General features: G+C 33.7%; 1 protein-coding gene and 1 long non-coding RNA gene across 2 annotated transcripts; both read left to right on the top strand.

The window, feature by feature from the left end:
- Positions 1-1,786: 1,786 nt before the first annotated feature.
- Positions 1,787-14,109, top strand: LOC128027728 (uncharacterized). The gene is made up of 2 exons (XR_008186792.1): positions 1,787-2,183; positions 12,507-14,109. It is a non-coding gene; the product is annotated as an uncharacterized LOC128027728 (long non-coding RNA).
- A 6,242-nt stretch (positions 14,110-20,351) lies between these two features.
- Positions 20,352-24,303, top strand: LOC128027725 (interleukin-21). Its single transcript, XM_052615548.1, has 6 exons — positions 20,352-21,092; positions 21,196-21,240; positions 22,268-22,384; positions 22,506-22,544; positions 22,654-22,737; positions 23,341-24,303. Exons 1-6 carry the CDS (start codon positions 20,961-20,963, stop codon positions 23,353-23,355), a joined length of 432 nt encoding a protein of 143 aa, XP_052471508.1. The 5' UTR covers positions 20,352-20,960; the 3' UTR covers positions 23,356-24,303.
- Positions 24,304-25,285: the final 982 nt, after the last annotated feature.

Raw genomic sequence — 25,285 nt, 5'->3', positions numbered from 1 at the left:
CCTGCTGTTGTTTGATAAACATTAAATGTTTATTAAAAGAAAATAAAAGAGCGAGAGAGATAATCAGCTCTTGACAGATTCATTTTTGTAGCTTTAATAAAAATCAATGTATATTTCATTTATACCGTGTTGTATTTTACATTCGATTAATTTATTCAGTTTCTGTAGTATTTCTCACCTAAATAATACTGTTAGACACATTTGAAACATGTCAAGCACTGTTTACTTCATTTTGTTCTTTTGTATTTATTTGTTCTATTTCTTGTCATTTGTTTCTTTGAGCTTAAAAACCTTTTGCTTATATTAGTTGCCAACAAATTTTACTATTTAGATAACTTGCAAAATACAGTCTTAAAAACATCATTCTGTAGTTTCATATGCACGACAACAGATGTCTATGGTGAGTCTGTTTAGACAGTAAATGTGTCTAAAGGCCTGTGAGAGCAGAAACATTCGAGACCATCGTACCACCAACTATGACTCAACCGCCGTGACAGAAATGAATGATATTTTAATGAAATGACTGAACACAAACCCTAATGACTAAGGCATCAGTAAAAGTGATTTTGCTCTTTATGTGTGAAAGTGAAGCCGCATTAGACGCACTGCACCCCCTAAACCCCTAATAGAGGCTGACGAATCTTCACGGCGACCCACTAAAGTGAGATTTTCCAGAAGTCAAAAATAATTAAAAGTTCATAAACAGGAAGTTATTTTTCCAGGCTCTCAAAGGCGTTGGCGGATCTGCTTGCATCAAGCTGAAAGTTTGTTTTCAAGTTTCAGACACTAAAAATTCTAAATGGAAAATAGGAAATGGTAAAGCGATTTGCGTCAAGGTGTCAGAATTTTATCGGTGTCTCCGCATCTGAAGGTCGGATTGCGTGGCGTATGGGTTTGATAACAGGCCGGAATGTGTCCGTCTATAACGTTTTTTAGTGCAACAGATTTTTTTTGTTCCAAAAAAAATCATTTTTTTTCGTACCAAATAATCTACGTTAACTGCTTATTGACGGATTAAATGTTTTCTCTTAAAAGTTTATGAATCACAAACAAGAAAACAGCACCAGACTGATGTGATTTTACTCAAATCAGAGCTATAATGGTGTCTCAAGAATTTAATTAAATTGTTTCAAAAATTGTGAAACAGTTTGGACACTGTTGGCTTTTCTGTATAATATTTTTGATGTACCTTGTTTGAATAAAGTAGAACTAATGCAGCTTTAAGAATTAAATATTAATGACTTTAAATATTTTAATTTGGGGAATTTGTACTTTAATGTACTTTCACTGAGCACTTCTGAAACTGGACACTTGTTATCATTTATTTTACATTACATATTTTACATATTAGATTCAAAAAATTAAGTTTTATTCTTTATATTTTTATGTTGACCTTCAACCTCCCCACTTGTCAAAAATAAAAAAAATAAAAAATAATAATAATAATAAAAATTCATATGTTTTAGCTAGAACAGACGATACATACATTTCACTGTATACAGATTATGGTGTTTCAACATGATACCCTCATAAAAGTGCTATTTTTATTATAGTACCATATAAATACAATGTAATATGAAAATAGTACCGGTACCAACAAATAATATAAGAGTACAATTTAACAAAATAACGGTATCATATGATTATACCGTTCCGTTTTCATAGCAATTGCTTTTATATGGTACTTATGTCCAAAAAACATGCTTAACACATTATGATTTTTTTGTAATAGTTCAGTACCATGATACAGCCACAGTACTTGTTTTATAAGTGCACTGACCCCGTTTTTCCCCCTAATTAGCTGTTTATCTAACGAATAACCTTTAAAGACACAAAGTAAAGGCAGATTGTTCTCAGAAATCTCCCCGAGCAGTGCAAGCGTACCCTGCGTGATCTTATGCCCCACTCTTATAGGAAAATTTGCTTTGAACTCACAAATAATACTCCCACATATGGGCCTCTGGACAGGAAATTGTGTTTTGTTTCCTCTAAATCACTGCATTTCCAAAACAACGTTGTTTTTCAGAAGCGGCCATCTGTTAACTCCTAAATGCCAAGGAAATGTCACTGTTTCAGATATGATAAATAAAGAGTTAATTGAGTGCGAGACCCTTTTAGTTTTCAGTCAGAATGCAAAACCGATCGGACGATAAAGAGCTCAGGCTCACGGCATCAACTGGCAGGTAAACAAGACTATTTTGATTGCTTTCTGCATTGTTTTGAATCAGTCACTGAAACTGGTGTCAACCAGCTGATCTGCCTAAGCTGATTTACTCAGTGCCATGTAGTGTATGCACTCCATACACAGGATGTGTTTATGCATGTTTATTCAGGTAAAGTGTTAATTGCAGTGAAAGGTGTGCTGTTTATTCTGAATATTGATGTACCTGTGGGACACAGAAAGGGCGTGACTGACTCACTGAAAGTGAAATGACAGTACCTGAGAGAAGGAGCACCTACGTCACCTGTAGACGTCAAAGGTTTTTTTTTTTTTTTTGACAGTAAAAAAAGAAAAAAAAAATGTAGAAGCAGCTTAGGTGGTCAGCCAGCTAAATCATTGCATTATTACCGAGACATTATTGCTGCAAACAACTTCTTCTTTTTTTTTTTTTCATTCGCATGATATCAAACCAAAAACTTTGTGATTTCTGGAGTGTGCCTGTGTTTATGATTTTATATGATTATAGAAATTACTTGTTATTTGTTCAAACATAATTCATTTATTTAAATTAAATAATGAATTTCATTGAATTATTTATTTCCATATCATAGTTCGCATCTAAAGGTGATGATACACGGGGCAACTTTTTGAGCAATGTTTTCATCAACGGTTAACCGGGTGAGACCCAGGGCCCACGACCGATCTAAAGTGTCCAGATAGAAACTGTTGGCCGTTCTCAATGGGAAGGTGCCCAAGCAACATTGCCCTGTGTACCATCAACTTAAGCCCTTTCATTGTAAATTTTACAGTAAGAGTAGCCTACTTTTTGATTACTTTTCTTAATTTCTAACAAACGTTTTTCAACTGTTAATCATTTTTAAACATTTAAACCATGCAGCGTTAACCTTACAGTATTCAACACCAATTACTGTCAGACTTTCTAAACCTTCATCACTTGAATCAAGATTATAATAATTTATTAATAATTAATAACAGAACCGCCACAAAATCAGACTTTAGCACCTGTTTACTTTGAGATTGTTCTTTTTTTTTTTTGGAACACATTTTAATCACTTGCCGTGGTGGCAAGTTTTTATTTTTTTATTTTTATTTTTACTATTATTTATTATTATTATTGTATTTCTTTTATTATCTATCTATCTATCTATCTATCTATCTATCTATCTATCTATCTATCTATCTATCTATCTATCTATCTATCTATAACCTTGCTGTGTTAGGCTAACTGAGACTTGTCATTTGCACTTACATATTGTTGCTCTTTTGTTAGTTTTTATTGCTTCTATTGTCCTATGTATATATATATATATATATATATATATATATATATATATATATATATATATATATATATATATATATATATATATATATATATAAATGTATATATAAAATAAATAAATAAATAAATATATAAAATGTATTTATTTATTTATTCCACAGAAGTTAAATATTAATACACAGTACATATATATATATATATATATATATATATATATATATATATATATATATATATATATATATATATATATATATATATATATATATATATATATATAAATGTATATATATATATATATATATAAATGTATATATAAAATAAATAAATAAATAAATATATAAAATGTATTTATTTATTTATTCCACAGAAGTTAAATATTAATACACAGTACATATATATATATATATATATATATATATATATATATATATATATATATATATATATATATATATATATATATATATATATATATATATATATACTGTGTATAAATATTTAACTTCTGTGGAATAAATAAATAAATACATTTTATATATTATTATTATATTATATTATATTATTATTTTAATATAAATATATAAAATATTTGTGAATTAGTGCCTTTTTAGGTAGTGATTCTAGTGAATTACGTAAGGTATACTGGAATGCCCTTTTAAGGGATGTGACATTTCAGTTTCGTCAAGGGCAGTTGTGTACTTTCTAGAAAAAGTCAAATACCGTTTTAAATATCATGACAACCTATTTGTGTCATCAACATCATGGCACCAAAATCTCCAAAAAGAGAAGTAGGACACAAGGAGCCACATGCTCCATAGCAAAGCGTATAAATGTACCTCTATTCCCAGCGCACACACAGCCAGACTGGCCGTCCCCCGCCCACATTACCCTGTCTTCCTGTGTGCTTACCGTAATATCCGCAAAATCGACATGTGTCTTGTTCTCGGTCTGAATAAGCCGGAAAACTGATTCACCTGTGTCCTCACACATGCCCCCAATATCAGCCGCTTCAGCCGCAGCTGCCTTCAGCTGGCTTCGGTCTGGATCCACAGTGCCACCGGAGGTTGTTGTGTCTGCGTGTTTGATGCTCTAGAGAGAGAGAAAGTGAAAAAGAGAAAATTTACAGTCAACTCTCAACCTACTACTTGCACACAGCAAGCTTCATGCTAATGTATAGAAAAAGGCCCACGTATAGAACAGAAAATGCAACAATATGATTCACGTGATGAACATACTCTCAAGCAATAAGCAAAATACTGAAATGCTCACGTAATTACTTAAAAACACCCCTCACATAACTCAACTGAACATGTTAAGTCTCTGTAGGTGAATTAAGACATTACAGAAAGTCTTGAGACAGTTATAAACATTATAAAGTTATAAAATTGTTTAAAAAATAAATGAATTTGTATTTGGATGCATTCTGGTCTCTAGGTCGGTGGTGTTCTTCCAGTCACTTGGGCTTATCAAAGATGACTTGAAAACAAAACAAAACAAAACAAAAAAACACCTATGAATATATTAAAATGAAGTAATAAAATAACTAAAAATGCAACATTTAGGGACCAAATGAATTTTTGGGTTACCAAATTGATTTTGATTTTAATACAAATAACATGGTGATTTAAATTGCATAAGTTATGTTTTTCCAGTTGTATATATATATAAATTAGTTGCTTTCATATTTCTGTTTTGAAATTACATCTATGCCTGTTTGTAAATAAAATGTTGAATTGATTATGGTTCACTTGGTCAATTAACAGTTTGGACTCATATACTAAACAATAACTATTTTTGTAAGATATTTAGTTTTTAGAATTTTTATATTATATATATATATATATATATATATATGAACAGTTCTTGGTTCATTTTGATTCAGATGATAATGGTTGCTTCATATTTTACAGTTTTGTGCATTTTTGCTTCCTTTAATCATGTCTTGGCCTTTACCCCTTAAGGATGCAATATTCTTCTAAGCACTTAAGGGATCTGCTCTTATGTTGTTAAAGTTTGGTTAAGAAATTCATAATAAACATTAATTACTTATATTAATTACGATGTTTTGTTGAAATATGTGAAATGTTTGGTTCATTTAAATTGATACACGTATTATGGATAAGTTTGTGAGTCATGAAATGAAGTACAAAGAAGTTAATTACGGTGTTAAGTCACACTAGTAGGCCTACAGTATGCTAAACAACAGTGTTTCTTTTTACTATTGTTTGAAATCCAGCTGCTGATTAAACAAAAAACATTTGTACAACTCTCATTTTAATTATTTTATATATGACTACTACGTCAGTCGTGCATATTTAGTCTATTATTTAACTCAACTGTACGCTACATCTTAATTTGAGTGTGAAAAATCTGTCAAATGAAGGAGATCTGACTCCTGTACTGATTTAAAGTATAAGTACTGTTACATCTCTGCAAGTAAAAAAAAAAAAGTAATTAAGTAAAAGTACAAGGTTGTCTTCTCAAAAGATGCTCAGAGTGCTAGGCACTTTTAGCTGTTGATATTTAATGAATTGTCCAAAACCACTAAATCAAAATCAGAAATCCACGTTGAAAATGGAATATAGCAATTGAAACATAACTTTGCTTTCCATGTCTTACTTAAAAACACTTACAGCAAGTGAAAAATGTCTACATACTGTATATACTTCTATCTAAATTTATACAGATATTGATGTTGATGAAACACGAGTTTCAACGAGTCCAAAACACATACAGATTCCATGAAGCACAACAAATGTATTTGTTAGAACATTTTGTTAAAAGAGAAAACACACCGGGACATTTAACTGCACATCACATTTAGACATTATCAGTAGGTCCTGCTTGCAATCATAATGCAACAGACGGGTCTACAGAAATCAATACTTTAAATAAAAGAGTTATTGAGCTGTTGTTTATTACACACAGGCTCTGATCTTCAGCAGTGCTAGCTCAACGCAAAAGCACCCTCAGTGAAAAAGCTGTAATAACAGCACATTGGCAACAGATTTGGCCAACTCTCCAGTGTGTATTTGTGACTGTACTCTGGAGAGCTTCACAGAAGAGGTCAGCCTAGGTGGACCACTTTCAGCTGTGGCCCCCAATTTAAATTCTTATTCTTACATTTTAAAAATAAAAGATCAATAGAATTACCCATGCAGATTTATTTTCATGACCTTTTTTGATCATTAATAACCAAAGGTACCAACAATTCTGACCACATCTGTAGGACCTGACAATGTTACAGGTGTTTATTATTCATAAAAAAAACCATGAAACACGACTACTGCACATGTAAAGCAAGATTCACCATAAACAGACATCTCAACCATAGATTTTATATCATTTATAGACAAAAAAAAAAAAAAAAAAACCATAAAAATAATGTAAAGGGTTAATGGCCAGTTTTCCCTCCAATTGTCCTACATAACACTTTTAATATTTTGTGTGATCATGAAAATTTGATTGTGTGTTTAAAAACAGCAGGAATATTTTGAGTGAAAAAATTAAATAAATAATGAACAAAATCATTGTCATAGTTCAGAGGTTCTCTGCTAAGCAGCATTGTCAGTTATGTGTAATTTAGACACAGATGAGTCAACGGATGTCAAGCAGTAAAAGTATAGAGCTGTAAAATGAATGTGGTGAGAAATGTTCAGACTGAGATCTTTTTCTCATTTTGAATTTTTGTTGTTACTTTCAGGTTTTCATAACGTTTTTTTTTTCCATAGCAAAACTATGTATTGTACAATAAACAAATAACATAAAAATAGATTTCAATAAATATATTTATAATTTTTAATAAATCAAGTGAGATAATATTTTTTGTTGTAATTTTGCATTATTTTCAAAGCTATGTATTATAGTACAATGCACAAGTTAATAAAAAATACATGTCAATAAATATATTAATATATTTAAGAAATCATACAAGGGAAGTAAAACCTTTATATTTATTTTGTAATTATTGCCTTTTTGCTTTCATAGTTTCATAATTATTTAACTATGTATTGTACAGTATGCAAATAAATGTACATATAAATTATAATAAATATATTAATGTATTTTAATAAAACATATAAATGAAAAAAAAAAACATCCATTTATTTATTGATTTTTTTTTTAAATAAAAGTTGTATTTAAGGGGTCATGGCATGAGAAACCAAATTTCCCTATATATCTTTTGACATAGAAGAGGTCTTTATGCTTTTAATGTAATAACTATTTTTAAAACAGTAATGCATGTGCAATGATTTTAGCTGACTATAAAAGTTGGCTGTTACACTGACCTCTTTTAAGGGAAAACACCTCAAAACGACTGTTCCACTCAGAGGATGAGAAACAGGCTGGGAAAAAGGTCATAAATCACTCATTTTTTGTATGTTTTCCATCCCAAAAACTTTAGTAATATTATAACATTATTAGGGAACACACACAAAACATGTCATGACCCCTTCAAATGATTAAATCGTGTAATCTAAGAAGGCTTTCACACCAGCACTTTTGGTGCGCACCCGTATTCGTTTGACGTCAGAGTTGGATAATGTGAACGTTGTTTTCTGGACTGTTTTCTTGTGCGCATCCGTGAACCGTACCCCAGTTCCGCCAAAAAAAAGGGTGGTTTGAGGAACGAACTCTGGTACCGTTCACTTCTGATGTGAACACAATCATACTAAATCACAGAAGTGATCTGCTATTTGTGATGCTGATTTGGTTGTGTCTGAAACCCCATACTCAATGAGTAGGTTCTTAAAGGGATAGTTCACCCAAAAATGAAAACTGTATGTTTGTCTGCTAAAAGGGCATCCAGGATGTGGGTGACTTTGTTTCTTCAGTAGAACACAAATCAAGATTTTTAGCTTAAATCGTTGCAGTCTGTCAGTCTTAAAATGTAAGTGGATGGGAATCCACTGGAGTAAGATGGGAGTAAACAGATAAACATCAAGTTTTAATTTTGGGGTGAACTTTCCCTTTAATTTCAACAAGTACTTACTTAATGAGTGCTAAAAGAGCACAAACTCTGTAGCCAGATCATGTTAAGTATGAATGAGTTCCAGACATCATCCGCCAAGTTGACGTTATCATGTGACCTTGACATTACAACAAGTGAAACAACTTAAAAGATATGAGCGACAGGATATATCCATCTGTAAATATTTTGATGTTGATAAAATATGCTCATTTTGTGGTCTTGTCAATGAAACAGGTGCTCTTTTTTTTCTCGATTTTAATATAACCAATAAATACTGGGTTGATTTAAGTTCTTATATTTTTAACCCTACTAAAGAGATCCACAATTTTATCCTTAAAGATATTTGTTTTATCACAAAAACACAAAATCGGCATCTCTTGAATATGTTATTAATTTCATTTTATGTGCAAAAGCACAAGCAAACGTGGCTTAAATATCCTTTATGTTTTTCTCTTTTTCTTGTTGATTTTGACTCTAATGTTTCATCCTTAAAAATACATTATGATGAGAAGTTTAACCATTTCATTGTGCTTTTTTTCTGTGCATAATCTCATGTGATATACGCAAACCCATGATGTTTGGTTTGCTTTTTTATTATTATTATTATTTGTTATTGTTAGATACAACCATCTTTCCCTGATATTAAATGTACAGTAATTATAAGTTCAGCAATAATAATAAAATAGATAAGCGGGACAGGTGCAATAACACCTCATAGCATAGCTCACACCACAACCCTGCCTAGTACGGTTTTCTTCTGCATTTACAATGTTTGCACAAAGGAGATGTCAGCCATCTGCTCGAAGATCTCGCTTTTGGAGAAGACTGTTGAATCTATAATTGAAAAATGTAAGTATGGCTATTTAAAAATTAAGATTACCCCAGAATGAATTGCATTGCTAGTCCACCCCAGCACAATAATAATGATAAATGCTAAACAATAATTAATTACTTTACTTTTGTTTTGTTTTTGTACTGAAAAATATATTTTAGTAAAACTAGCAAAATGTAATTTGTTTTGTCATATGACATACTATGCATGAATATACACTACATAGTCAATGGAACAAACACAGTCAATGTAAATAAACCATTTTTCAGTCAAGCAATGAATTAATGCATGAATCTAATAAAATATTTATATTTTATGTACTGACAACAATAGGATGAATTAAAGTAAGCATCACAATAAATAAATACATATGTCAACAACAGATGAAACAAAGCTTTATTTAAACTTATTGTTCTAACAATCATGTCATTACAGGTGGTGAAGCCCACATCCTACTGCCAACTCAACATAGCAGTTCTGTGACTTTATTTTGACGAGGCAGCTGACCACTGTGTCCACCTTCACCTGTCTTTGTCGTCGCTCATTGCTGCAATCAGATTGGAATCTGATCATGGATGGGAAGGTTCCTTACAGAACCCTGTGCAGCTTGTTTCAACAGCAAGCACTCCAGTGTGAAGCACAGTAGAGTAAACCTTTAGCATGCTGAAAACACACTGGTGCTCTATTTTCTTCAAGGCCTTAAAGGTGAGCCCTGCCTTCATGCCTGAGCTTGTTGCGTGCTGCGTGCAATCTCACTATTCTCAATGGAGACATCGTTGAGCCACAGATGAGGAAGACCATGATGACACTCCCCTGAACCACACAACCTTGAAGCAAGAGTGGGAGAACAATCTGGATCCCCCTGTGTTTGCCTGCTATCCAAGAACAGGACTACCTGAAAAACATATTAACAGAGTAAAACACTTCATAATTCATGTTGCTTTCCATTTCTTGCTAAATATCATTTAATGTTTACAATTAAATTATGATTGTTGTTCTAGCTTTATTACTATTGTAGTGGGCTTTAAACCACTGAACTGGTAAGCAAAAGGTTGCTGGTTCGCAACCACCAGTGTGTTCTTAAGCAAGGCTCTTTACTCAAGGTTGCGTCAGGGGATTGGGGGTCCCTCTAATAAAAACACTGCAAGTCACTTTGGATAAAAGCTGTATTATTTCTATATTAGAATTAACAAAATGATCTTACTTTCTTTTTTTGTTTTGGTTTGGTTTTCCTTTTTTCACCTTTTCTTGCAGGCCCTGCTCCACCACAAAGGAGCAGGGCCTGCAAATCTTTCAAATTACAATAATTAAAATAAAAATTTAAGACTTAAGATTTAATGTTAAAGATGTCTTATTCATCTCTGTAGTATACTCACTCAAAGCCTTTAATGGCATTATTCCTGCATCTGTCACTCTCCACCGGACAAGCACACGTGTATCTCACCTGTCCCTGTAACATCAGACAAGATTCAAGTCACCTCTGTGATTTAGTGCTTAATACTACATTTAAATGTTGAGGTAGTTGCTGATGTGTTAACTCCAACACAAATGCTCCTTTAATATCAACAATACTAATGGACAGATTAAATAGATATCTCATGTTTAGTTACTTTATGTAGATTTGATGATTAACATTACTTACATTCATCTTATATAAGCAGTTTTGACAACCGTGAATTCTACTACATAAAAGCACAGACTCTGAGTAACACACTCATTCAGATGCCTGATTCATGTTGTGATGTGCTCATCTGCTATACTCAAATCAAATTAAGGGTTCAAAAGTTTTTGAATTGTTGAATTTTTGAAATGTTGGTGGTGCTTTAGAGTTGGTCATAGAAACCCCAAAGTTGGTCACATCAATATTCATGACGATCACTAAAAGTGTTCCAATTTTCATAATTTTCCTATGTTCCTTTGGGGCTTGGCCCCAATAAAGGAAACATACAAATGCAATAGTAGCTTGGCCCCTAAAAATCCAAAGTACAAAAACTAAGCAAGCTAACATCAATTCATGTCCATCCATTCACCTTCTGCCAGGGATGTGCAGTATTTCAGATACATGTATTCAAAATACATATTTGTATCTTAATTTAAGTTTAGTATTATTATATTTTCAAAATACAAAATACTTTGTGGCAGCCAGTCTCTTTAATAGGCTGCTGACTCCCTGTGTAAGCTTCTGTAGTTCAGTCTACCAAACCCAACTATCATGTACACAGGCTGCAGATGTTAGATGCCATTTTTAATCAAGGAAATCTGAGCATGTTGAAAACACTCTGCAAAGTGGATGAATGTAAAAACGCCATTTTCGTGTTGTAGTGTGGACTGTGAAAATGGAGGCTTTTAAAAACGATGATGCAGTCATGTGATGCATATTATACCAGTATATATCTGTGTTTATACTGGTAATGTGCATGTTATGTGCTATGCACGTTCACACTATTGCTACGGATGTGTTACTTTGCACACTCTTCATATCACAGTCCTGCAAAGATGAAACCAAATTTACTTTTATATGTATCAGGATTAATGTAGTCTAAATCTTTTAATAAGTTTTCAGTCTACATATATATATATATATATATATATATATATATATATATATATATATATATATATATACTGCATTCTTACAGCCAGGTGAATGACCAGCTGGTGCAAACTGGAATCAAATCCACAGAAAATCCTTTTTCAATTAGCAGCAGCAGTAATGTTTAACTATAGGCTCTGATACACTTCAAGCTAAATTCTCCTCCTTTAGTCCACTATCAGCTCCAGTAGGGGTGGAATGGTTAAACTTACTCACGGTTCGGTTTGTATCATGGTTTTGGAGTAACAGTTTTGGTATTGTTCGGTATGTGCTATGTTTAGGGAAAAATTACTGGTGCATCTAAAAAAAATGCATATCATACAAAAAAAAAAAAAACCTTTTCCACGATATTCCAATTTTTGGAGATGCACCTGTATACTGTCAAATAAAAATAAAGATAATAAGAATATCTATCTATCTACAAGCAACATCAAAAATAAATACAATGGAATTAAAGATACAAATAAAATAAACAGTGATTTTCAGTTTTTTTTAGGTCTAGCATTTGTTTTTAGGTACAGAAATTGAATAAAGTAATGAAATGTAAAACTGGATTGCATATTTCACTGTATGAATTAAATATTATATAAATATATTATACTGGGTTTTATTTTGTGTTTGCTTTTTGTTTGTGCGCAACAGTCGCCCAGAATTCCTCCTCCTGCTGCTGGAGCAGATCTCTCGAGGACCATGTGTAACCGTTCCGGCTGTTAGCTAGCACCACCAGCTACCCAGCTGATGCTATCTGCTCATTCTATGATGCGAGCTTGAACACCGTGAGCGACATCGTCCGATGGCTTTCGCAGAGAGGACTCTGGTGAGAAACAGATCATCATCCACTACCTGCCCCATGGATGATCTCGTCAGATTCTCGTCAGATTCCAGTGACAAGCCCACCATCTCCCCATGGTGTAGAGCATCAGTCCAAGCCTACTGATGATGGAGAGCCCATTACTGCCGTGATCAATAAGCCAGCACAATTCAGAGCGACTGAGCAGAAAATTGCCTCAGATTTGGAGCCCCACCCATCAAACCAGGTGCTGGAGATGGTGACAGAGCCCACTGCCAGGGAACAAGCCGTGGACGGTGGAGTTCCACCCACTGCACTGTAGATAAGGATGAGCTAATTATACATCTGGGGCTGCTGGACTAAGGTGACTTAATGGACTAGAAAACATGTCTGGAGGTCGACTTGCCCCCTTTCCTCTCTCCTTTGTCCCTGTTGGTCCTGTCCAGCCCTGAGGGGGATCCCATTTCCCAGTCCAGCCAGTAGTGGGCCCTGATTCCCGAAGGGCAGCCCTGAGAGCCCAGAGGCTCACGAATGCCCACCTACCCGCTCCTCCACCACTGTCATCTGGCAGCCTCTCTGCTCACCCTCCCTACATCGTCACCTCCCTGGTCCCCCCCGGTGTTCTACGGTGTGAGGATGCACATTTATCCACAACCACTACAGTATATATGCATATATAGTATTGTGTAGTGTATGCATATATACTGTATGGTATTGTCTATATAGTTTTTGTTCCTTCATTTATGTTCCTCACTGAGGCTTAAACAAGAACTTCATATTAAAACAAATGTCTTCCCTGATTTAACAGCATGCAAAACCAGAAACCATAACGTGACTCAGTAAAGTCAAAACTGTTTGGCCGAGACTCATTGTGAGTCAGTTTGTTTGTAACCAGCTGTTTTGTTTTGTGGGCTGAATGGCATTAAAATGCAACTGTATCCCACTTCAATATCAGCATGCGTGAACCTCCTCCACAAAACAAACAAGTTCTGCTTCTAGCGAGGAAGTCCATAAAACCCAAATTTCAGAAAAAGACCATAAACTAATTCATAAGGAAGCTAAGTCTGACTAAAAGACTAGTTTCACCTGCAGCCTCTGATATTCAAATGATGTGGTTCATGACCTTGTTTTAACAGAAAAACAGTGAGTAAGAATCCTGTTCAGAATTTAGCTTAGTTTCATCTGATTGAAATATGACAACAGAAACTGACTCATAACTTGAAATATTCTGTCTATCTTAGCTATAGGTTATCTTTGATCAACGTAAGGGTCTTTCCCCAAAATGAAGTAAAGACTCCTGGTTTTATGAAAATTCACAGTTTTTAAGTTTTAGACATTCGACTTTGTTTATGTCAAGCTACTGTGGGAATTCAAAGAAAACATAGCAATGCCTGCATGTTAAATGTGTGTCAAATTTTGTGTTGCGTTCAATTAAATTGTTAAAATACATAAATATACATTTTCCTTAAGTGGAAATATTGAGTATCACTTTTTAAGGTATGTTCTCAATATCATGCCTCAGACTCAATTTCCGCTGCATCTCTTTATTTTTGTATGCAAATATTGCATAAGAATTTGGGACTTTTGTGATGTTAGTCATCATAAATGGTTAAAGTAAAGGGAAAAAAAGTGAAAAATGGAAAATTGTTTTTGTGTGATTGGTCTAGCAAAAAACAGACTGTGATCGAAACAAACTTTCAAAAACTATTAAAAAAAATATATATGATAAAGGTCTATATGTAATGCTCTAGTGTATGACTATCTAACAGCTGATATGAAATACTTTAGGAGCAGTTTTGGTTAAGTTGCTCAAAAAAGTAATCCACTACAAATTACTAATTACTTCTTTAAAATTGTAATTTACATTTACATTACTGATTACTCTATATAAAAAGTAATCAGATTACTAATTACTTTACTTTCAAGTTACTTTCAAGCTTACTTTACCTTTCAAGTTATCAAACCTAGAAAATACACTACAAAGTGAAACGTATAGTTCTTTCATTTATTTGATAACTTTTTTTTTTTGTAAAATAAATAAACAAATAGGGTTTGCTTTCTGCATTCAGTCTCTGAGAATATCTTCCTGAAACGAGCCACTAAAGTGAATGAAAATGACCTGAGAAATACAGTATATCTAAAGAAAGTTTGACATGCATATTATTAAATGAAGTAAGTTGAAACAAATATTCTATGTTAAAATAAGCCATATGAAATCATCGCAAGGTAAAATCTTTCCTGTCTGAGCTCACCTATAATGTGTCTGCGCAGATTGCATGCCTTAAAGGGTTAGTTCACCCAAAAATGAAAATTATGTCATTAATAACTCATCCTTATGCTGTTCCAAACATGTAAGACCTCCTTTTATCTTCGGAACACAGTTTAAGATATTTTAGATTTAGTCAGAGAGCTCTCAGTCCCTCCATTGAAGCTGTGTGTACGGTATACTGTCCATGTCCAGAAAGGTAAGAAAAACATCATCAAAGTAGTCCATGTGACATCAGAGGGTCCGTTAGAATATTTTGAAGCATCAGAAATACATTTTGGTCCAAAAATAGCAAAAACGATGACTTTATTCAGCATTGCCTTCTCTTCCGTGTCTGTGTGAGAGAGAGTTCAAATCAAAGCAGTCTGGATATCCGGTTCGCGAACGAATCATTCAGTTCACCAAATCGAACTGAATCGTTTAAAACGGTCAGTCAATGTACTGTTTGAGTAAATGAATTACTCAGGGATATTGGTTTGTTTGAACTTAGAGGGAGTGTCAGCCACATTAAAAAAGTTAACATCTTAAGTCATTTGTGGATTAATGCGTATTAGAGATGCGAACCGTTTACAACGATTCAGTTCGATTTGGTGAACTGAATGATTTGTTCGCGAACCGGAAATCCAGCTGCTTTGATTTGAACTCTCTCTGACAACAGACATGAAAGAGAAGACAATGCTGAATAAAGGTTTTGCTGTTTTTGGACCAAAACTTATTTTCGATGCTTAAAAAAATTCCAACGGACCCTCTGATGTCACATGGACTACTTTGATGATGTTTTTCTTACCTTTCTGGACATGGACAGTATACCGTACACACAGCTTCAATGGAGTGACTGAGAGCTCTCGGACTAAATCTAAAATATCTTAAACTGAGTTCCAAAGATAAAAGGAGGTCTTACATGTTTGGAACAGCATAAGGGTGAGTTATTAATGACATAATTTTCATTTTTGGGCGAACTAACCCTTTAAGATAATCATCTACGCAAAACCAGGCTTGAAATGCGTGAACATGTAAATGTCCACATCACCTCCATGTACAAATAAATAATGAAGTTCATCTTCAGTTCAAGTTCACTTTTCGCCTGCAGTACCATGGCAAAAGCCAAAGAAAAAGCTTGTCGGAGAAGAATTATAGCCTTGAAGGCAGAATATAAATATCAAATAATTAAATCATTATTAAAAACTAAAAAAGGAGACAACAACAGAACAATAGAAGATGGCATTCCTTCCATCCCCACAAGGACTTTTAATCGCAGATCAACATTGTATAATTGTATAATGCTATTTAGTATAATACATGATTAGACACTTGTTCTTTACTTTGTTTTATTTTATATAAGAAGGTGTAATATTTAAATATATTAACTTTCACGTAAACACATACAAAACTCAAATGCATACTGAGGGAGGGAATCTAGCAGACCAATCACAACATTTGTGGTCCGCGTAAAAATTGAGGCGCTGTTAGATTTTTGGAGGGGTGCACTTCAGGCTACGGTGTAGGCTACAGTTTAGGATGTGTGTTTATGCGTAGGCTACGGCATAGGTTTGATGCAGAAGTATAAATCAGTCTTAAGCCATGAATTGTGATGCTGAAGCGGCTTAATGCAATGGATGATCTCATCAGTAATTTATTTTTACTTATATTAGTGTAACTGTGACATAAATTTGTACACATTCAATTGTTGAAATTTTCCCAAACTATAATGCGAGACTAAAATATGTTGAGTGCAATAATTTGAAATGAATTGAAGTACGACCTTCATTGTATCTACAGGTGCATCTCAGTAAATTAGAATGTCGTTGAAAAGTTCATTTATTTCAGTAATTAAACTCAAATTATGATATTTAATTAAATTAATTCAATGCACACAGACTGAAGTTGTTTAAGTCTTTGGTTCTTTTAATTTTTATGATTTTGGCTCACATATAACAAAAATCTCTACAAATTAGAATATGGTGACATGCCAAACAGGTGATCAACTCAAAACACCTGCAAAGGTTTCCTGAGCCTTCAAAATGGTCTCTCAGTTTGGTTCACTAGGCTACACAATCATGGGGAAGACTGCAAACATTCATTGCCAAAGAAGCTGGCTGTTCACAAGAGTGCTGTATCCAATCATGTTAACTGAAAGTTGAGTGGAAGGAAAAAGTCTGGAAGAAAAAGATGTACAACCAACCGAGAGAACCACAGCCTTATGAGGATTGTCAAGCAAAATCGATTCAAGAATTGGAGTAAACTTCACAAGGAATGAACTGAGGCTGGGGTCAAGGCATACAGACGTGTCAAGGAATTTGGCTACAGTTGTCGTATTCCTCTTGTTAAGCCACTCCTGAACCACAGACAACGTCACAGGCGTCTTACCTGGGCTAAGGAGAAGAAGAACTGGACTGTTGCCCAGTGGTCCAAAGTCCTCTTTTCAGATGAGAGCAAGTTTTGTATTTCATTTGGAAACCAAGGTCCTAGAATCTGGAGGAAAGGTGGAGAAGCTCATAGCCCAAGTTGCTTGAAGTCCAGTGTTAAGTTTCCACAGTCTGTGATGATTTGGAGTGCAATGTCATCTGCTGGTGTTGGTCCATTGTGTTTTTTTAAAACCAAAGTCACTTCACCCATTTACCAAGAGATTTTGGACCATTTCCTCCTGCTGACCAGCTTTTTGAAGATGCCGATTTAATTTTCCAGCAGGATTTGGCACCTATCCACACTGCCAAAAGCACCAAACGTTTGTTAAATGACCATGGTTTTGGTGTGCTTGACTGAGAATCTATGGGGTATTGTCAAGAGGAAAATGAGAAACAAGAGACCAAATAAGGCAGATGAGCTGAAGGCCACTGTCAAAGAAACCTGGGCTTCCAGACCACCTCAGCAGTGCCACAAACTGATCACCTCCATGCCATGCCGAATTGAGGCAGTAATTAAATAAAAAGGAGCCCCTTCCAAGTATTGAGTACATGTACAGTAAATGAACATACTTTCCAGAAGGCCAACAATTCACTATTTTTTTATTGGTCTTATATGAAGTATTCTAATTTGTTGAGATGGGTTTTTTATTATATGTTAGCCAAAACCATTACAAGTAAAAGAGCCAAAGTCTTAAACTACTTCAGTCTGTGTGCAGTGTGTCATCTGCATTTTAGCTCACATTCTCCAGTGATTTATTAAAGGACATACTGATGCACGACATACTGATGCATACTGATTTTTACTTCATTATTTTTAACACAGCATTTTTAACTAAAGTAACATATTTTTATTGGTGTAATTAACCGTAAGCAAATTACGTAAATTTAAAATGTATATAAAATGCATTACTGCATTACCAGGAAAAGTCATTCAATTACAGTAACATTACTGTGTAGCGCATGATACGACAATCAGTCATAATGCTCTAAAATTATTTGTAATTAAAAAAATGTATGCATGTGGCCTTTCTGATACGTGTGTGTGTGTGTGTGATATCTAGTGTCATTTTTATAGTGTGAAACATCATCAGTATTTTCTTGCATTTTACACCATAAGCCACAGATAAAACTGATTTGTATCACCTCTGCTCACATACACACCAAAGACAACATGAAACAAATAACATTCACAAGCCTTTCTGTCAAGTGGCATGTTTCCAAGTGAATATTCACATGAAGAGGAAAAATAAATGTATCTATCAGGAACTGATTGGATGGAGGAAAAAAGTCTTTATGAGTTAAAAACTGCCGCTGACATCAACCCGAAAGGGCAGCATTTATTAAACATACGAAGAGGGTTTATTTAAATTACATGTTGATTTTAACCTTTTTCAGGCCCACACAGAATCTGCAGAGAATGTTTTGCAGATTTCCACAGAACTGTAACACCAGTCATTAAAAATTGTACATATCCACTGCCTTTTGAGTGTTCTTTTTATTTTTTTTATTTTTTTTTATCGACAAAACAACATCCATTCAAACAAGCCAAAAGGGAAGGGGGAGCAACAAACACAATATGAATAATTCACACATTTCTTTTGGTGTGAAATCTTTACAGATTTTTATAAAATAAACATAAGAATAACTTTGATATTGTTAGTAATATTTCAAGATGAACATTTACTTAACCTAAGCAACTTAGCTTTACTTGATTATCCAGATAGCTTTTTTTTTCTTTAGAAAAATCAGTGAGTATCAAATATGATATTTGTTTGTTTGTTCATCTCTCAGTCATCACTGTATTACATCGCATTATGAGTTTTGATGATCAAACTAAGCATTTAAATATCACCTTACTAAGACACATTATTGGAGTTTTAGAGTGTCAATTAAAATGTAAATAATTTAAATTAATTCTCAGCTATACTGTTATAAAGATCTCATTGATTTATATTACGCTCACTTTTTCATGCATTTTGTCAATATACTGTAAATATCAGCATCTGCACCAAATTGCATAGTTTTTTGTTTTTGTTTGGCTTGAGTTTGAGTCTCTTAATAAAACTGAGATGTTTATTTATTTCATATTAAATCATATAATCCATAAAAGCTTGATGTATAAAATATGATATTCAACAAAAAACACTGTCAAGTTTGTTATATATTTTGTTAAAGGTTCAATACACTTATCAGTCTAAAAAATATTAAATAAAAAAAACAAAAACCAACAACTGACTCTTATTTCATATATCAGACTTAAACTGATCGTCACACACTTTCTTTTTTTCTGGATGGATTTTCATCATCAGCCACAGAAAATTGGCTGGCACAGCATTAATTGGAAGATGACATGTTTTATTGATGTCATGATATCGATTTCTCTAGACCCCCACCCACTCACCCACACTCACGCATTAACCCACGCACACATTTGGCTTTCCAGGTTGAGGTAGATCATTAAGATCTAGACATGACTGGCAGAGGAAAGTTTTGAATCATGCAATTTCACCTTGTGCACAAATTGTCTTCCATGATCTTTGTGAAGGGAGGAATCCCCAGGGTGAACCTGTCGTGTCCAGGGGTCACTAGGGCCTTCCCCATCTAGGTATGTCAGCCGCCAACCTCCGTCTACCACTTCCTGTTCAGCACAGCCTACGATTGGCCGGCGGTGGGGCTCATTCACATGCCAACTATGATCTCATTTCCTGTTCTGACATACTGTTGTGATACTGTGGATCTGAACCTGTGTTTTTTTTTTATATAATAGAGATGCTCATATAGTTTATATTCAAATTACAAATCAGTTTTTTTTTATTTAATGTTTTAATTTTAAAATTATAGTCAATTTTTTTTCTGATAGTTTTTATTAATATACTGAATAGGGTTTTTCTTTGTATACAAGTTTTAGTCCTTATCATTTTATCATTTTTTTTTTTTTTATAGTTTATTCTGATGTGATTTTTTAATGAATTTTTTAGGATTTTGTTTCTATTATAACCCTAGGCACAAGCAGGTTTAAGATCCAAACACAGGTGCACTCGTGCTTTACTGAAGGCCATATATCTGATGTCATTTGATGTCCTGCAGGTTTGGGTGCAATTAATTCATTTCCAGGACGCGCTATTCTTATCTAACAAAAAATAAAAGTACATTAAACTTCCTGTTTTTGTCTATAATCAATATGGTTTGTGTGGGAAGCCACAAAGAAAAAAGCACCTTTTCATATTCACTTGTGCTTGATGATGCTGCACCTAAGTCACACACACACATGTTTCTGGTGCTGATTCAGAATGAGAAGAGGAACTGACAGCGTTTTGTAGTTTCCTGCCAAATGTGCAGAAAGTCTGGGTCAGGTTCACATACACACACAGAAACACACACACAGCATCCGTACACCCCCGCGCACGCGCCTCTCGATTACATCTTCATCAACTGACAGTTGTGACGAATGGCCAGTGGAAAAGAAAAACTAATTAGTCATTGTAACAATTGAGTTTTCCAATCTTCAGAAAGAAGTGGTTTTCCAGCGTCCTCAAGGATTCTTATATAAGGTGATTGTGTACCTGTCGACAGTATGACGGACATCAATCCAAGCAGCTTTAGAGAAGGAACAGAAGAAACTTTGCAGCTTCACCATGAAGGCATCTGTGTGTTTTGCGTTTGCAGTGGTTTGTTGGTTCGCAGCGCAGGCAGAGGAGTCACCGAAGTACCTCTTCCTCAAAAAAGTTATGAATGAACTCGACAGGATCAAAAATGGATTGGAAACGGTAAGTTGACTTCTGAAGATCTACGGATGGCACATTATTTTTACACATTTTAAGTGAAACTTACCACTGCTTTTTCTTTTGTTTTTGTTTTTTTTAAATAAAGAACAAAAGCATAACTTTGAACTCACCCACCATCAATGATTTAGAGGTAAGAAACAATTTTTCTTTTCTTCTTGTCCATTACATTCAGTATCCTATCTGGATGCCCTCAGCGGTCTAATATGACCAAACAGGTTTCTGCATGACTCGGCCTTTCATAATATAAACCTGTTTCTGTCATTATACAGCCCACCTTATACAGAACAAGTTTCAGTTCAACACAACTGATTTTCAATCAAACGTGATTTGCAAAAAAAAAAAAAAAATACGTGGGTTGATTCCATACAAATTATCTATGTTTCACTGAATCCATCAACCAGTACAGAACGATTTTTAGTCATGCTTTTCTTGGCAAACACCCTCTAGTTTTGTAATTTTTTAAAAAAAATTAAAAGTCATTTTGTGCAAGTCGGTCAAGAGAAAGTATGCTTCATTTAGGAGAAATATGATGAGTAATATGACAACAGCCGACCGGGGAGTGAGAGTAGAGCTGCTGAAACCCATTTGGCCTTTTTCACAGATGATTATTATTATAATTTGTTGCATAATGGCTTAGTGACCGAAAAAGGCAGTTTCAAGTTCGGAGAACATTTTAGGTTTTTCTGCGTGGAAAGAAAGCGTTTCCTCAAAGTTTCTGTGAAAACTGCATGCGCAGGAGGGAAATTTAGAGACAAGATATATAGATTTCTGCATACAGTACTGACAGGAAGAGAAAGAGCTCATGGCTGGGGAAGCAAGAGCCTTTCATGCAGGGTTTGCACACACACACACACACACACACACAATCCAATCTGACTAGAAAACTTATTAAGATAATCATGACTGTCACGGAACGTTCTTAAAATGTTATGACTAGACGTTCTTCCAGACGTTAACCGAATGCTTGTTCAAAGTTGGTTTCAGGACTTTCGTAGAACATAAAAAAGCAAAAATTATAAGATGGAATGTTCGTATATAACAAAGAAATATGTTCAGAGAGCATCCAGAAACAATGTTTTCTTAACATCAGCAAAACATTTTAGAGCATGTTGTTTGTTAGGTTTATTTTAAATTCTTGGTTTTGTTTCTTTACACAGGACTGCTGCGTTAAATCTGCTCTGAACTGTTTTCAGTCCAAAGTGCTTTATCTGCCAGTTGTTGATAGCAAACTAAAGACGTTACAGAAGATCATCCAAAAAGAGCTTCACAAAATTGTAAGTGTGTGTTAATGATGTTTCTGGGCATATTGGATTGCATGTCAATGCATGCATGATTCTAAATACACACACACACCTCAGAAATGAGAAATGCTCACTTATTTGTTTATTTTAACAGGTGAACCGTGTGCCCAATTGCAAACCCAAAGAGCTAGAGGTGAGAAACACAAAGTAACAAAAATAACTACTGGAAATGTATTTTGTATAAGTTGTAATAATTGAATGCTATTGCATACAGCTCTGACCTGTCTAATGTTCTGTTTCAGAAAGCTCAGTGCAAACAATGTGATTCGTACAAGGAGGTTGACAGCCAAACATTTGTGAAGAATTTAAAAACTCTTCTGCAAAAGGTTAGTACAAAATGATCCTGAAATATCCCTCAATTTCTTTGTATTCATACACACACACACACACACATACATATATATATTGATGCATCGTATACAAAATAAAATGTTAAATGTGTGTACTTTGTATATTTATATGCATATATAAATAAACACATATGTATATATTTATATGTATAGATAATGTAAATCATATATAAATTTTAAATATAGGTAAAAATTGATAGCCTGAATGCACTGTAAGTCACTTTGGATAAAAGTGTCTGCTAAATGCATAAATTTAAATTTAATTTGAATATGTAAACATTTCTTAAATATATACGTGTGTGTTTATATAGACATATGAAAATAAATATACACATTAGTCTACACACACATATAGTATGTAAACAAACTTTTGTTGTGGATGTGATTAATAGCGATTAATCCTATGCAGCCCTAAATATTCATTCATTCATTAATTCGATTTTGGGGTGAAACTCAAAAGACGTGTACACGTGGTGCTTTTCTTTAAGTCTTCATCGTAAATGAAGAAAAAAAGTTCCCTCCGAAAGTATGAACAGAGCTAAGAAGCCCTGTGTTAACGACCTACTTTTCTCTTTCTAGATGTATGCCAGTTAACTGTAGAGATGAAAGAGAGAAGAGACTGTGTATATGACACTACCTGACCAAACCACAGAGAAGAGGCTCACACACTCCGCTGCTTCTGCTCTTCTATTTATTGATTATTTATTGAAAGTTTTCTTGCATATTTTAACTAGCGGATCTGTTAAAGGATTGTTCATGACTTTGACATGTTTTTAGGAACAGGGCAACAGCTTCTTTAAGAAATTAGATATTTGTTATTTAATGACATGTATTCGTTTTATGTTATACCGTCACCTTGAGGTGAGATCCCAGCACTGTTGCTTTCATAACAGCCTTGTTCCTGGAAAGAAGGGTGGTTTCCCTGATGAAGATTAAGTCTTATGCAACAACACAAGGGCTTTCGAGTAGATTTTTCACTTTAAGTATGCTAAGAATTTTATTCTTAACTCTGTCAGGAAAACCACTCATTTAGATGATGTATCTTAAAAAAAGCAGATGACACTTATTATATGTCTCACAATGAGATGCATATCTATATATATATCTATATATTGGATGATATTTATTTGACATTAAAAGATTTATTGATGTTAACATCATGGCTGTGGTGGTTATTTGAGATGGACATTGAATTCTCGGTGTATTTCAACCGACAGAAACATCATGAATGGTTCTCACCTGTTAAAGTTTAACCTGATGACCCGGATAAGTTTCAGCAAACAGTTCTTGTTGTTTTTGTGTGGACATACACCACTAGTTAAAGTTTGCAAACAAGCATAATCAAAATTGAGTTTGTGTAGCAGGTGTATCAAGAAAATGCAAAGTACAAGATTGTATCGTTGCACTTTATTTTACAGTCCAGTTCCTCATGTACTATGTACTTATTATAGTAATTACAATAACTATGTAATAACTAGGAACTAACCCTGAACCTATCCCTAAACCTAAACCTACCCAATGTATTACCAGAACTTTCTTAGATAAATACACTGAAAATTAAATTAATGATTTTTATTTTTATTATATATATTTTTTTTTTATTATTTAGATCAAATTAACTGGAAAGTAAAGTAACCGTAAAAAAAAACAAAACAAAAAAAACTAGAAAACATTTCTGTACTCCTTATTATTATTAGTAGTATTTAATAATCATTATATTGTTTTGGTTAAACACTTATTTATAATTTAGACTTGATCCGTTGCCTTAAGCACACAATTCTTTTTAAATACATATTGCATAAGGAACATTTTAACTGTGATTTAAAAAAAAAAAGAAAAGTGTCAAAAGAAAAATAAATAAATAGAAACGTTAAACTTAAATAGATGGTTCTGTGTCACTTTAATTTCTGAGGGAATTTTTTAAAGCATTTTGGTACTCTTACAAAAGGTAATTATTAATTATTATAATCACGTTTATTTATTCTTTAATAATCATTTATATTTTAGTCCACACAACTGCCACTCACAGGATATTTTCTCTTTTTCAGACCATTCTCTGTAAACCCTAGAGATGGTTGTGCATGAGAATCCCAGTAGATCAGCAGTTTTTGAAATACTCAGACCAGCCCGTCTGGCACCAACAACCATTCCACGTTCAAAGTCACATAAATCTCCTTTCTTCCCCATTCTGAAACTCGTTTAGCCTACTTTAACATACTGAAATTATTTACTTACATTTTGACAGTTTAATATTTTTATTATTCAATATATTTGAAATAATATGTACTCTATAAAGCACTAGAGATAAAGATGACATCATTTGACTTGATGTTCTGTAGAGATTAAAGTACAATTTATGTCACAAGATATTGTTTTAAGATATACAGTGACAGTTTGTAGTATACATTAACATGTATGTATAAAAGTTTTTTATAATTACTATTCCCCACCTCCAGTTCCCTCACTAGTTTGAAGATTAAACATTACATGGAGCGCCTGTCAGATCAACAGTCTTCCTCATGAT

The sequence above is a fragment of the Carassius gibelio genome, chromosome A14 (assembly GCF_023724105.1).
Source record: "Carassius gibelio isolate Cgi1373 ecotype wild population from Czech Republic chromosome A14, carGib1.2-hapl.c, whole genome shotgun sequence".
Lineage (NCBI taxonomy): Eukaryota > Metazoa > Chordata > Actinopteri > Cypriniformes > Cyprinidae > Carassius > Carassius gibelio.
The sequence above is the reverse complement of the archived record's forward strand: the minus strand, read 5'-3'. Positions and strand labels throughout refer to the sequence as shown.